Source organism: Littorina saxatilis, linkage group LG15 (genome assembly GCF_037325665.1).
Source record: "Littorina saxatilis isolate snail1 linkage group LG15, US_GU_Lsax_2.0, whole genome shotgun sequence".
In the NCBI taxonomy this organism is placed as follows: domain Eukaryota; kingdom Metazoa; phylum Mollusca; class Gastropoda; order Littorinimorpha; family Littorinidae; genus Littorina; species Littorina saxatilis.
The window spans coordinates 15,135,859-15,150,682 of NC_090259.1; the positions used below are offsets into that span (position 1 = coordinate 15,135,859).

The 14,824-nt window shown below is 42.8% G+C and overlaps 1 protein-coding gene across 1 annotated transcript in view; it reads right to left on the reverse strand.

Moving 5' to 3' along the window:
* The window catches only part of LOC138948652 (voltage-dependent calcium channel type A subunit alpha-1-like), a 71,375-nt gene that overhangs the window by 9,862 nt on the left and 46,689 nt on the right, over positions 1–14,824 (reverse strand). Inside the window, exons 10-16 of the mRNA XM_070320228.1 lie at positions 11,238–11,350; positions 9,385–9,497; positions 7,779–7,910; positions 6,838–6,910; positions 5,756–5,876; positions 4,309–4,406; positions 1,147–1,271 (exon numbers count right to left, since the gene is read on the reverse strand). Coding sequence (XP_070176329.1) covers positions 1,147–1,271; positions 4,309–4,406; positions 5,756–5,876; positions 6,838–6,910; positions 7,779–7,910; positions 9,385–9,497; positions 11,238–11,350 — 775 coding nt within the window. The remainder of the gene's footprint in view (positions 1–1,146; positions 1,272–4,308; positions 4,407–5,755; positions 5,877–6,837; positions 6,911–7,778; positions 7,911–9,384; positions 9,498–11,237; positions 11,351–14,824) is intronic.

Here is a 14,824-nt window from a genome sequence, read left to right on the forward strand (position 1 = left end):
CGTGAAGGATTGTGGTATAGATACAGTTATCACCGAGCTGCAGTTCGCCGATTCGGAGAAGACGATTTCACATTTTTCGGTTTCGTAGCTCCAGAAAAATAGATAAAGAAGATGCCAAAGGAGATTTCCTACAGGTTAATCTGCACAGCGTGTTTCCAGTGTCTGCGCGAGGAAGCGCTGTCGAAAGCGCAGTGTCGATCTGGCCATCTGGCAGTCGTGTCCCCGTAAGTAGGCTACAGACAGACACTAGATCTAGTGTCTGTCTCGCACTCTTGCACCGTGTCACCTATGCTTAGCTACTGTGTGTGTGTATGTGTGACGGAGTGATTGAGTTTGTGTTACTGTTTGTCGATTTCTTACGTGAGCCTTGAAGGCTTCGCCTCTTGTTTATGTAGAACATATGGATCAAACAAACAGCTACAAATCGTGTCTAATTTATCATGTAGAGCAAACATTTAGAAACAAATGTATACTGGATAACAATCTTGAGTACATTTTCACGTAGAACAGACATTGAGATAAAAAATTAAAAAAACAGCTAAATATTTGCCTAATTTATTATGTAGAGCAAACATGGAAAAACGAATATAAGGCTAATATTCATCTGCAATTTATCATAGAAAACAGACGCGGAGAAACAAACGTACGACTCAAAATCATGTTTTATTTTTCAAGTAGAACACACAAGAAGAAAGTAATGTACAGATAATAATCATGTGCAATTTATCATGTAAAACAGACATGGAGAAACAAACGTACAGCTGAAATTGAAAATCAGGTTTTTTATGTGAAAAGGCAAGGAGAAACAAATGTACGCCTAACAATATTAAAAAAAACTTGAACAAATTAAACAAATAAATGAAAGAATGAATGAGATGGAACATTATACAGTGGAACCCCCCTCCACAAATCTGAGAAAATCAGGTCTTAAAAAGGAGGGAGTCTTAAAACGGGGGTCATTTTACAGAGGTTATGAACAGAAAGTCTGAGAAAACAAGGTCTTAAAAAGGACGGAGTCTTAAAACGGGGGTCATTTTACAGAGGTTATGAACAGAAAGTCTGAGAAAACAGGGTCTTAAAAAGGAGGGAGTCTTAAAAGGGGAGTCTGCAAAGAAGGGTTCCACTGTATTATGAGTGGATACTCACTAGTTGAAGTTGCCGGTCTTGAGGTCTTCGTTGTTCTGCGGCGATGGCGGACAGATGTTGACCTGCGGCGGTTTGCCGGCCAGGGCAAGCTCGTCCGCCATTTGCTTCTCAATCTCTGCCTGGCGCTGTCGGAAAAGAAGGATTTGTTTTTATGATGAAATTTGGCGGTAAACTGTGCGTAAAAATACTAGGCTATAATGCATAAAACTGTAGCAGAGTGTACATATATTTCTTCCAGGAAATCCCAAGCGTAATTTTATTTTACAATCGCTACTGAGACTACACATAAAACAGTGCATACGGGCGGAGTGAGAAAAGCAAGAGTGGTTTTCGTGATCAAAGCACAGAACAAAATTAGACTCCAAACAATCCACAGAAATACTAGGCTACAGTGCACAAAACTGTGGCAGTTATACATCTTATTCACAAAGGCCTGAGAGTATTTGTATTTAAAAATCGCTGCTCTACAAATAATTCCACTGCATGCAGGCGCTGTGAAAAAAGCAAGAGCTGTTTTTATGACCAAGGCACGGGATAAATTGAGGCTCTAAACTGTCTAGAGAAACCGATTAATGCTAATTCAAAGCCAAAACAAGACACTGAGCTTTCAATGAAACAAGTGTATACTGGACTGTAGTTTGATGCAGCATAACCTAAGTCATTACAATCGCTATTCTATCGATAAAGCTTTACGCACGTTATCAAATTATTAATAAAGAATCATGTTCAAGAAGTAATAACAAAGAATGATAAATCCATGCTCAATAATTTAAAAACATGATATCCAATCTCAGCAGATAGTAATTTTGATAACTTTATAAAACAGTAGATAGGTGCAGATAAAATTTTGTGAAAACCATAAACAGTCTTTGATCTTACTGGTTCAGATGAATACTGACATGCATGTAAGGTTGGTTTCAATAGGTCAGTTAACAAGGCAATTCCATGCAAAATTTGTTTTTATTTGTCGAAGTTTCTATCTTGTTACAGAATACAGAATACTGAATCTTTAATTGCCCAAGGTTGGGAATTTGTGATGACATTGAGGTTAAGAAGCATTTCAATCCAGCCATATACACGAACACACACATCATTTATACAAAAGGATCAACAACATTAATTTAAAGACAACACTGGACAACATAAATTTAAAGATACATTCACTAAAACTAGCAGTATACACTCAAAGCTACCTCGCCTCAAGTCACACACACACACACACACACATACACACACACACACACACACACGCGTGCACCACACACCCACACGCATGCACATGCACACACATCACTGCCTCATGCAATTGTATAACGTGACAGAAATCGCAGTCGCTGGTAAAAATAAAAGATAACAAATTGAAACATGGAATACAATAAACATAGATCTGATGTTCAGCAAATTATATCACACACACACACACACACACACACACACACACACACACACACACACACACACACACACACACACACACACACACACACACACACACTCATATACACACACACACACACCTTTTTATAAATAAGTACACAGAAGTGAGCAGCATATGTTAAAATAGATTAAGAGATACAGCTATTGCAGCACTTGTTCCACCATGCAGAATGTTTGAAACTGCAGATATACACATATATTATACACAAAAATTAACTTTATGACTTTACCAAGACACTTGCAAGTGTTATAAAATTATATATCTCTGCATTCCTTATGTGCAATATTTTAACAGAACAAACGCAAGAACGGGTTGGTTTCCTGTACAAAAGCATACACAAAACATGTCTGTGGAAATCGTAAGGACGAAAAGAGCAGAAGCTGAAAATGCAAAATAGAAAAAAATAATAATTAATTAATTACATGTATATTCATATATATATATATTTTTGTTAAAACTGATCAAGAAAAAAAAAACCAGGCGCAAAACATCAAGCAAAAAAGTGAGAAAGACTGTACCGCGACTTTCCCAGATTTCTGTTAGTTGCCATTTTTGAAAGAAAATCAGATATTAATTTCTAAAGTAAGTAGTAATTTTGCAGGATATTATGGTAATTAGTTTATGTTACGTCTTTGGTGTGATACATGTAGTAGTAAATTTGAAGCATGATTTGGTTTTAATTTTCAATACAGAGTGTCAGCTATTTTGCAAAGATTTCCATAGTCCATACTGGCTCTGAGGTTTGAACTTGCCCTGCCCCAGAAAACATGGTGTTCACAACGTTCGCAGCGATTTTCTTATTTCTCTGGAAATAAACGCAAGGATTAAGTATGTGTGACCACCAAAATTAGGCCTACACCAGCAGCATTTATGCGAGAAAGTTCACATAATTAAAATTACAGGGTCAAGGGGACAGCTTCTACTGAGTTTGTGATCTTAGAGTATCAAGCAAGAGACTATTACAAACAAGCTAAGCAACTTAATCATGAAAATTTGCGAGGAAGCAAACAAATGAGCACCGGTTCTGTGATCTGAAGTCAACGTTTCATTGACTCAAAACAGAAAACAACCTACAAAGCAGCAACAAACAGGGAGCATACTAGTCTTTGCAGGTATTCAAACAATAAGCAGGTACCAACAACCATAGGGATTTCTAGATCTAAATATTTTGAGCAGAAAATAAACGGAGCAAAGGAAAAAAGAAAAGAAAACATCTGCACAAGGTGTATGTTTGGGAATCCAAAAACATATCCCTAAAGGAATGTGACAATACCAATACGCAACTAACTCTTTCTCTCTCTCTCTCACACACACACTTTTTCTCTCTCCCTAACAGGCACACACTCTATCTCAAACACACTGGTCAACTCTCTCTCTCACACACACACAAGCTCACTCTCCCACACACACAATTACACACACTCTCTCTCTCTCATATGCACGCACATGCACTCTCTTACAAACTCTCTTCAACAAACTCTCTCACACAAACTTGCACTCTCTCTCTCTCACACTCTCTCTTTCTCTCTCTCACACACACTCAAACTCTCACACACATTCTCTCTTTTCTCCCTCTCTCACACTCTATTTTTGTTCCCTCACACTTTTCTCCCTCTCTCACACACACACACTCCCACATACACACACTCACACACACACACACACGGCACACACACACACAAACGTATCCTTTGACAAAGTGAGAAGAGAGAGTGTGTATTTACCGCTTCTTCTTCCTCCTGCTCCTCCTCTGCGGCGGTCAGTTCCTGGGCGTTGGCCAGGTTGTCCACGGCGATGGCCAAGAACACGTTCAGCAGTGTGTCTAGGAAGCTCCGTCAAGGGTCACAGTTATCTTGGTTTTCATGTTATTGCAATGTAACATTCTTAACAACAATCGTTGTTTCAGAGATCGTCAGTTATTGTTTAAACCAGTACAGTGGAACCCATCTTTTAAGACCAAAAAAAGTCTGAGAAAATCAGGTCTTAAAAAGGAGGGAGTCTTAAAACGGGGGTAATTTTACAGAGATTATGAACAGAAAGTCTGAGAAAACAAGGTCTTAAAAAGGAGGGAGTCTTAAAACGGGGGTAATTTTACAGAGATTATGAACAGAAAGTCTGAGAAAACAAGGTCTTAAAAAGGAGGGAGTCTTAAATTGGGGGGTTCCACTGTATTTCAATGCAAGTGTGAATCCTGCCCCTCAGCAACGCTCCCCAAATTGTGCATCCCCGAGTCCTATATATGCACTAGAAGTCAAAAAATACAAGCAGTACCTATCATATGTTGTTTCAAATTAATGACTGGCCTTAACCAAGCTGCTTCCAGTATAACCCTTAAAATGCTACAGATCTGGTACAATGGAACCGCCCTTTTAAGAACCCCCAATTTAAGACTCCCTCCCTTTTAAGACCCTCTTTTCTCAGACTTTCTGTTCATAACCTTTGTCAATTTATCCCCGTTTTAAGACTCTCTCCTTTTTAAGATCTGATTTTCTCAGACTTTTTGTTCATATCTTTCTTTATTTGGTGTTTAACGTCGTTTTCAACCACGAAGGTTATATCGCGACGGGGAAAGGGGGGGGGGGGGGGGGGGGGGGGGATGGGATAGAGCCACTTGTTAATTGTCTCTTGTTCACAAAAGCACTAATCAAAAAATTGCTCCAGGGGCTTGCAACGTAGTACAATATATGACCTTACTGGGAGAATGCAAGTTTCCAGTACAAAGGACTTAACATTTCTTACATACTGCCTGACTAAAATCTTTACAAACATGGACTATATTCTATACAAGAAACACTTAACAAGGGTAAAAGGAGAAACAGAATCCGTTAGTCGCCTCTGGGGAGCATCGGGTAAATTCTTCCCCCTAACCCGCGTTTTTTTGTTTGTTCATAGCCTTTGTCAATTTACCCCCGTTTTAAGACTCTCCTTTTTAAGACCTGATTTTCTCAAAGTTTTGGAGGTCTTAAAACTGTATTATATATATTAAAAGGGGGGCTTCCACTGTATTCAAAGATCGTATGGGATGAAGCAATCTTGCACTGAAATTAACAAAAAGTCCTTATAATACACAACATGTTTTAAATTAATGACCGACATTAAGTGATTAACAAAGCCTCTTCCAGTGAAACCCAAAAAATGCTACAGCGAGCGATGTGCAGAAGAAAAGGATACAGTTTCCGAAGAGCACCAGCACGATGAAGTAGGAGCAGAAGAACATGCCGCTCTTGTGTATCCCACCGTGAGCCAGGATGCCAGCGTACATCACCTCGTTCCAGTCCTCGCCTGTCAGAATCTGCAGCAACAAACAATGCACATTGACTTGGGATAGTAAAAATGCCATGAGAAAAACTTCTTGGCCCCCAAAACAGGGTATACTCAACTATTTGGTAAAAATTCCACATAGATAATTCATCTTCTTCTTCTTCCGCGTTCATGGGCTGAATCTCCCACATACACTGGTTTTTTTGTGTGTGGACAAGTAGGTTTTTAATGTATGACCGGTTTTACCCTGCCATTTGGCAGCCCACCAGGCGCGTCCAGGATCCGAACACTCAACCTTCTGCATGGGAGGCAGGCGTCTTATCCACTAGGCTGGGGCGGGGATGTAGCTCAGTCGGTAGCGCGCTGGATTTGTATCCAGTTGGCCGCTGTCAGCGTGAGTTCGTCCCCACGTTCGGCGAGAGATTTATTTCTCAGAGTCAACTTTGTGTGCAGACTCTCCTCGGTGTCCGAACAACCCCCGTGTGTACACGCAAGCACAAGACCAAGTGCGCACGAAAAAGATCCTGTAATCCATGTCAGAGTTCGGTGGGTTATAGAAACACGAAAATACCCAGCATGCTTCCTCCGAAAACGGCGTATGGCTGCCTAAATGGCGGGGTAAAAAACGGTCATACACGTAAAATTCCACTCGTGCAAAAAACACAAGTGCACATGGGAGTTTCAGCCCACGAACGCAGAAGAAGAAGAAGAATCCACTAGGCCATTGTGCCCGTCTCACCGATAATTCAACTTTATGGGATTCTGTTTCCAGAAATTAGCTTTTTCACAGATGCACCACAACAGTGATTAAAAAAATACCTGCTAGGCCATAGGATTGTAACAGTGTCATTTCTGTGAATATGGAAGCGCACACATACAGACACCAGACATTAACATAACCAAGCCAAGCCACGCCTCAGACAGACTACTATGATAATTTTTTTTTTAAACTCCAGATGGTTAGAACAGGTAAAAATAAAGCACATGCTTACCTGGAATACTGTGAGCAGAGCAGTGGGAAAGGTGTCAAAATGACTGGAAGGACGCCCATCTTCAAAGTTCATTCTGCAAAATATCATCAGCAGTGTAAACATCTGTGAATGACAAAACTTCAGTAACACTAAAAGAGCTTCCTATAGACGCCTCAACATTTTCTTTCTTTCTTTATTTGGTGTTTAACGTCGTTTTCAACCACGAAGGTTATATCGCGACGGGGAAAAGGGGGGAGATGGGATAGAGCCACTTGTTAATTGTTTCTTGTTCACAAAAGCACTAAACAAAAAATTGCTCCAGGGGCTTGCAACGTAGTACAATATATGACCTTACTGGGAGAATGCAAGTTTCCAGTACAAAGGACTTAACATTTCTTACATACTGCTTGACTAAAATCTTTACAAACATTGACTATATTCTATACAAGAAACACTTAACAAGGGTAAAAGGAGAAACAGAATCCGTTAGTCGCCTCTTACGACATGCTGGGGAGCATCTGGTAAATTCTTCCCCCTAACCCGCAGGGGGTGTGGCTCAACATGCTGAAAGTCTACAGCAAGAAATAATGCACACACACACAGATATCCCTCCAGACTTGGCCACCTGAACTGTCCCTTACATTCTTTTTCTCTGAGCTCGGAGGTCATTGTCTGTCAAACCAAGAGAAAAACTCAGTGGAGTTGAGTTTCTTGGGTTCTTAATGAAGGTAAAAATATGGGCACACACACACTCACAGATCTCCTTTTCGCCTGTCCTGACAACCTTAACTGTCAAATCACAACGATTTAATCATAACAGTTGCGCACGCCGACACACACACACACAAACACACGACACACACACACACACGAACCATCCCTCGTTGACAACCCGAACAGTCAATCACACATGAAAAACTCTGTACTTCACGATGCACTGTTAGTGTGTAACTGTTACTCACTCTCCTCCAAAGAGCTGCATGCCGAGGAGGGCAAAGATGAGGATGAAGAGGAAGAGGAGGAAGAGCAGACTGAGGATGGAACGCATACTGCTCAGCAACGAGATCACCAGGTTACGCATGTTGGCCCAGTACCTGCACATCACACAGTGCAACAATTGTATCAGATCTGTTGACACAACCGTGGAATGCTGAAGAATAAAGAAATATCAGATCTGTATCGGGGGTCTTGTTTGGCGTCGGCAGTTGGGAAAATGACATTTCTTTCAAAATGCCGAAAACTTTGACAACATTTAACATTTCCTACAAGGTCCACGGCCCTTCGAAAGACAGCAGCATATGTCAGATTTGTTTGTTTGCTTAACGCCCAGCCAACCACGAAGGGCCATATCAGGGCGGTGCTGCTTTGACATGTAACGTGCGCCACACACAAGACAGAAGTCGCAGCACAGGCTTCATGTCTCACCCAGTCACATTATTCTGACACCGGACCAACCAGTCCTAGCACTAACCCCATGATGCCAGACGCCAGGCGGAGCTGAGTCACTAGATTGCCAATTTTAAAGTCTTAGGTTTGACCCGGCCGGGGTTCGAACCCACGACCTCCCGATCACGGGGCGGACGTCTTACCACTAGGCCAACCGTGCCAGTAACATATGTCAGATAGACTCAGAAGGACCAAAGTGCCTGTCAGAGCGAACGACAAGGAAGAAGAAGAAAATATTTCAGCAGAACTATTCTCCATGGGGAATAGGGGACAGCAAAAACTCCCCTAATCTTCTGAAAATTGCCAAAATGTTCATGCCAATTTTGATGAAGAAAGTAGATCCTCTCCTATCCCAATTTTGAAAATTAATGAAGTAATGTTTTTCTTCTTCTCTGTTTTACCCTTTAAATTTGTACTCCTGAATAGTACCAACCAAGTTATTACCAGTAGCTAAATAACCTGCAACCAAGCTGCAATAAAAATTCACACCATAGTACATGTACCAAGAATAAGAGGGTACTTACAAATAACACACTTCAGTTCTGGTCCTTCACTTAACTCATTGTCTCCCAGGTATGGATATATATCCGTACCCTCTCATATGACTCTATTTGACCTGGTACGGATATATCCGTACACACAGTCACTTCAGTCGCTTCCTGTAACGTCGATCTAACGCCTGCATTCCATCGTGTTGATACACAGTTTCTACACAGTTACTACAATTCTGATCGACCTGCTGCTAGTCTCGGCTAAAAAAAACTTCGTCAACGTAGGTGGGGTAGAAAGTGTTAATAAATCTGACCTGCCAAGAGAGAACTCCTACCATGCAGGGACACTTAATAGGCCTGTCCAAATGATGTCCTTTCATCACAGGTATCATTTTGCAAGAAGATATAATCATCTACAAGGGTACCTGTGATGTCAGGTCCCTCTGGAGAGAGGACACCTCACATGGAAGGACACCTATTGTTTTTCGTTGTCTACTTTTTTTGTACCAAAATATACACTGAACCTGTCGTGCAAGGGCAACAACAACGAAGGGATACTCTTGGCTGGTCCCATGGGTATCCTTTCATTACAGGAAATAAAGCAGAATCGCACACCTACAATTCAACTCACCTGGTGACTTTGAAAATCCTGAGAAGTCTGAGAGCACGCAGAACACTGACGCCAAATGATGAGCCTGGTTTGAAGATGGCCCAGATCACTTCTAATATGCTACCTACTATCACCTGCAACACAAAGGATAACAGTTAAATGTATTCATAATTGCAATCCCCCTTTTCAGACACACACACACCCCCCCCCCCCCCCCCCCTGCATTACACGTTTCTGACGACGAGGTTGTCAGGTGTTTCTTGGCTGAGCGTTGGAGAATTTCAACGCAGAAGAAAAGCTCAGCACAAGGGGTGTGGCTGTAAATTCGTCGACGGGCGGAAGCCATACAAAGGAAGCGGATTCGCTTAAGGAGAGCTACATTCATTAGGCTGTTGAGGTAATAAATCGTTATTATAAACACTGTTTGACGAGTCAATGTTTGTGGAATGAAATACTCTGTTGTTCTTTCCAGGTTAGCGCATGATATGCTCTTTGCGACGCTAAAAGTATAATCTGTATATGGTTTTTGCAGATATGGAGAAAAGGAAGGAAACTACTAGCTGATTTGTTGTTTTAAAAGTTCGTTTGTGCAGGCCACGTGCTCGATGAAATATGTAAAGGTGACATGTTTGAAGGTGCAGGGTGAAGGGTTGCGTGGCATGTTTAGTGCACCGATGCTTTTTGTTGCAGCCTACTCATCGTATATCGACTCAGCTTCGCGGGATTCAGCGGAACTTATATCCACCGACTTATCTTCGCGGAGCTGTATGCTGTAACCTGGCGTTGTGCTGTATGCTGTATGCTGTTGCTGCTGCTGGGATAACCGGTGAGGACGTCACCGTCAGCAGGGGTCTTCCGGCAGGCAGTGATGTCACCTACACGACCACCCGTTGTCTTCAGCAGCTGAGTGAGGCGCCCGATTTCCCCACGATTCCCTGCTTCGTTCCACGCCAGCCGGCACTCCAATCAACGAAGCAGTAGTGGGGAAGGACTATTTACGGGTCGCCCACTCCGTAACTAAAAGCTAAGTGTACCGTGCCATTGCGCCCTTTTACCACCAAGTCATCTTTTACTATTTGTGATTATATTTGAGTGGTGACGACGTGGGTTGTGACAACTGCATTTAACCAGCGCTTTGGCATAACAGCTATATTTCCTGTCTTTACACGGGTTCAGCGTGTTATTATCATTTACTAAACTTTAACTGGCATTTTTGTCAGTGACCCCCTTTTTACGTTTTGAACGTAAAACATCTTTTGGAGTGAAGTCTCGAGGGAGGTGGCGAGATAGTATACAAACAGGCGTCTGAAACTTATAATTTTGTTGATTCTATCTTTGTTGTGTGACTGCGAGAGTGGATCGTGGTGTGGATAGTCAGTTAGCAGTAATTGACCGTTCATAATCACCTTTTGTGATCTATGAAACGTGACATAAAGTTACCTCCATTTTAAGACCTGATTTGATCAGATTTTTGGGGCGGGGATGTAGCTCAGTCGGTAGCGCGCTGGATTTGTATCCAGTTGGCCGCTGTCAGCGTGAGTTCGTCCCCACGTTCGGCGAGAGATTTATTTCTCAGAGTCAACTTTGTGTGCAGACTCTCCTCGGTGTCCGAACAACCCCCGTGTGTACACGCAAGCACAAGACCAAGTGCGCACGAAAAAGATCCTGTAATCCATGTCAGAGTTCGGTGGGTTATAGAAACACGAAAATACCCAGCATGCTTCCTCCGCATGTACCCACGGAATACGCGCGATATAAGCCTCATATTGATTGATTGATTGAGGGCTGTTGTGCATAAGGCTGCAAAGGCCACAAGTCGTACCACTCAAATACATATAAGACAGTCAAATATTATGTAACACTCAAATACTTACAAGACAGTCAAATATGTTGAAGGAAGATTGGAAGTACAAGCGGAGACCAAGTCCGTACATTTTGATCAGCATCTCACAGAGGAAAAGGCCCAGGAATACAAATTCGCTGATGTCTAAAAGAGAGAAGAAAATTATTGTGATGATTATGAAATGAAAGGTATATATATATATATATATGTACACATGAATCAGATGGTACTCAAAAAAACTGGCACACACACACACACAAATGTACATGTATACACATAAACACAAACACATGTACACATACGCATCCATTCTCAGGTACACCCACAGGCATACATGCACACATTTTCATGGGTGGGACTGAAAAATGTAATGAATCCTGAAGAATGTTAAGGGGGGGGGTCTGGGGGTCCCCAGACGCTGAAGGATTTGTATAATTAACAACCAAAAAAACGTCACCAGACATTACGAATCCAGATTTCTGGCATATACCGGAAGAATCCCACCCATGCATTTTCTTTCTCTCTCTCCCTCTCACTGTAACTTCGAGACAACCAAACACACCCTCATCCTTCCCAACCTACACATTTAAACCCCCCCCCTCCCCCCCCCCTCCAACTCCTTCCTCCCATTAGACACACACATTATCTCTCCCTCCTCCATACACACAAGGTCTGGGTGGCCGAGTGGTAACGCACTTGCGCTCGGAAGCGAGAGGTTGCGAGTTCGACCCTGGGTCAGGGCGTTAGCAATTTTCTCCCCCCTTTCCTAACCTAGGTGGTGGGTTCAAGTGCTAGTCTTTCCGGATGAGACGAAAAACCGAGGTCCCTTCGTTGTACACTACATTGGGGTGTGCACGTTAAAGATCCCACGATTGACAAAAGGGTCTTTCCTGGCAAAATTGTATTAGGCATAGATAACAATGTCCACCAAAATACCCGTGTGACTTGGAATAATAGGCCGTGAAAAGGAGGATATGCGCTGAAATGGCTGCGATCTGCTGGCCGATGTGAATGCGTGATGTATTGTGTAAAAAAAATTCCATCTCACACGGCATAAATAAATCCCTGCGCCTTGAATATGTGCGCGATATAAATTGCATAAAATAAAAAAAATAAAAAAATAAATCCCTGCGCTTAGAACTGTACCCACGGAATACGCGCGATATAAGCCTCATATTGTGTTACACGACACTTGAGATTGCCACAAGTTCTCAAATGTCGTATAGTTGTGTTCTTTTATTCTACGTCGCCCGTCTTCGCAGCAACATAAACAACTCGTCAAATTGAGTTCGAGGATTTATTCAGCATTCAATACATACAACTGCACAACGTAGCAGAACTCAAATAGAAGCTTTTTTTACATACAAATCGCGCTGGCATATATAGTAAATACTCAATCTCGAGAATATTCCAGACCGAACATGATACAACTACATTATACGAGCCGTGCATGGACTAAACTAGCGACATTCTCTATGACGTACATCAAAAAGCGCCGACGCACTTAATCCGAACGAACGCCACGAACTCACGACTAAAACAGCATGGTAAACAACTTGTTTTGACAGGACTAGAAAGTTCACCTGCATTCTCGTCCAAGCATAAATATTGTGTTTACAAAATATGATATCGGTACTTTCCCACAAAGTACAAATAAGTCAACTACATGCAACACACAAAACTGAACCAAAGCTCAGCAACGGTAGCGTTTCCTAACATTACCCCCAACACCAGAAGAAATTTACCTAATTTCTTTCAATCATTGAAACGCTACCTGTACACATATTATGTATACATAACAGATTGAAATCCAGGTATGTACATTAGTCTGTTGGAGAATGAACACAGTTTTAATCACATACTCGGCTGAGAAAATCTGCTCCAACATTGTCTGAACCTTTGATCGATTCCACTCGCATATCAAAGTTCTGCAAGTACATCACCCACCTCATGATACGATTATTCACAAACTTCGCAGAGTTCAAGTAGGTGAGGGGTTTGTGATCAGTCTGAAGCACGAATTTCACCCCTTGGAGGTAGAGTTCAAATTTCTTGATTCCCCACACGATGGCTAAACACTCTTTCTCCATGGTCGAGTAGTTCTTCTCAGCTCCTGACAGCTTCTTGCTGGCATAGCTGACCGGAAATGGTTTACCTCCATGCTCTTGCATCAGCATGGCGCCGATCCCTTCGTCCGATGCGTCTGTACGCAAGATGAACTCTTTGGCAGTATCAGGAAGGCGTAGCACCGGGTCTCGTGACATCAGGTCGCGCACGGTCTGGTATGCCTTCTCCTGAGCTGGTCCCCAGAGTATTCGGTTGGGGCATCCTTTTCGGGTCATGTCCGACAAAGGCGCCGTTATGGCGGCGAAGTTTGGAATGAACTCTCTGTAGTACCCAGCCAATCCAAGGAAGGATCGCACCTGCTTCTTGGTTTCAGGACGTGGCGCATTGAGGATCTTGGTGACGTTTTCCAACAAAAGCCCCTTTTGACCTTCCTTCAGTGAATGACCTATAAAGTCAACGTTGTCGGTCCCCAAAATGCACTTGCTGGGTCTCACGGTCAGATTAGCTTTTGTCAGGCGGGAAAACAGTTCCCTCAAAGTCTCCAGATGCTCCGCAAAGGTCTCCGTGTGGACTAGCAGATCATCCCAGTAGTACACAACATTCTTCATTCCTTTGAGCATTTTTCGCATTCCCCTCTTCAGGGTAGCACCACTGTTCACCATGCCAAAAGGCATCCGCAGGCACTCATACGTTCCGTCTGGAGTTGCAAAGGCGGTCTTTGGTATGTCCTCTTCGCGCACAGGAATCTGCCAATATCCCTTGCTGAGATCGATCTTTGAGAAGATCTTACTGCCGGTTAACTGTCGGAATAGATCAGTTGCCGTCGGCATTGGTTCAGGATCAAACACGGTGATCTTATTCACTTTCCTAAAGTCAATGCATACCCTGTTTGTGCCGTCTTTCTTCTTGACAACAACAACGGGAGATGAGTAAGGGGATGATGATTCACGGATGACCCCCATCTTCAACATGTTGTCGATGTCCTTCTTCAAGGATTCCCGAGCCTGAAACGGGATAGGGTATGGTTTTGAGCGAACAGGAACGTCAGATGTGAGGTGGACTTCATGTTCGACCAAGGACGTAGAGCCTGGAACATCAGAGAACCTATGGGTGAAGTCGCCCATAAAATCATGCAGCTCCTTCTGCTGGTCTTCTGTCAGGTCAGGTCCTAACTTGACGTCATCCACTCCCTCTTTCTTGTGGAGGTCTCCCAACTCCAGAAGTTCCTCACCATCGAACTCGTCTAGTTCGGCTGGTTCTTCCACACTTGCTGCGACCTGTACTGCTTCCGGAGGTCTCTCCACATACAGTTTCAGGAGGTTAGCGTGGTAGATCTTGGACTTCCTGCCGACATTCACCTTGTAGTCGTTGATCCCTACCACGGCCTCAACCTCGTATGGGCCTTTCCACTGCATCAGTAGTTTGTTGTGATCAGTGGGAAGCAGTATCAGCACTTTGTTACCTGGTGTAAACTTCCTGTTTACGGCTTTGCGGTCGTAGTAGTGCTTTCCACTATCCTGAGACTTTCTCAAGTTTTCTCTCGCAATCTCG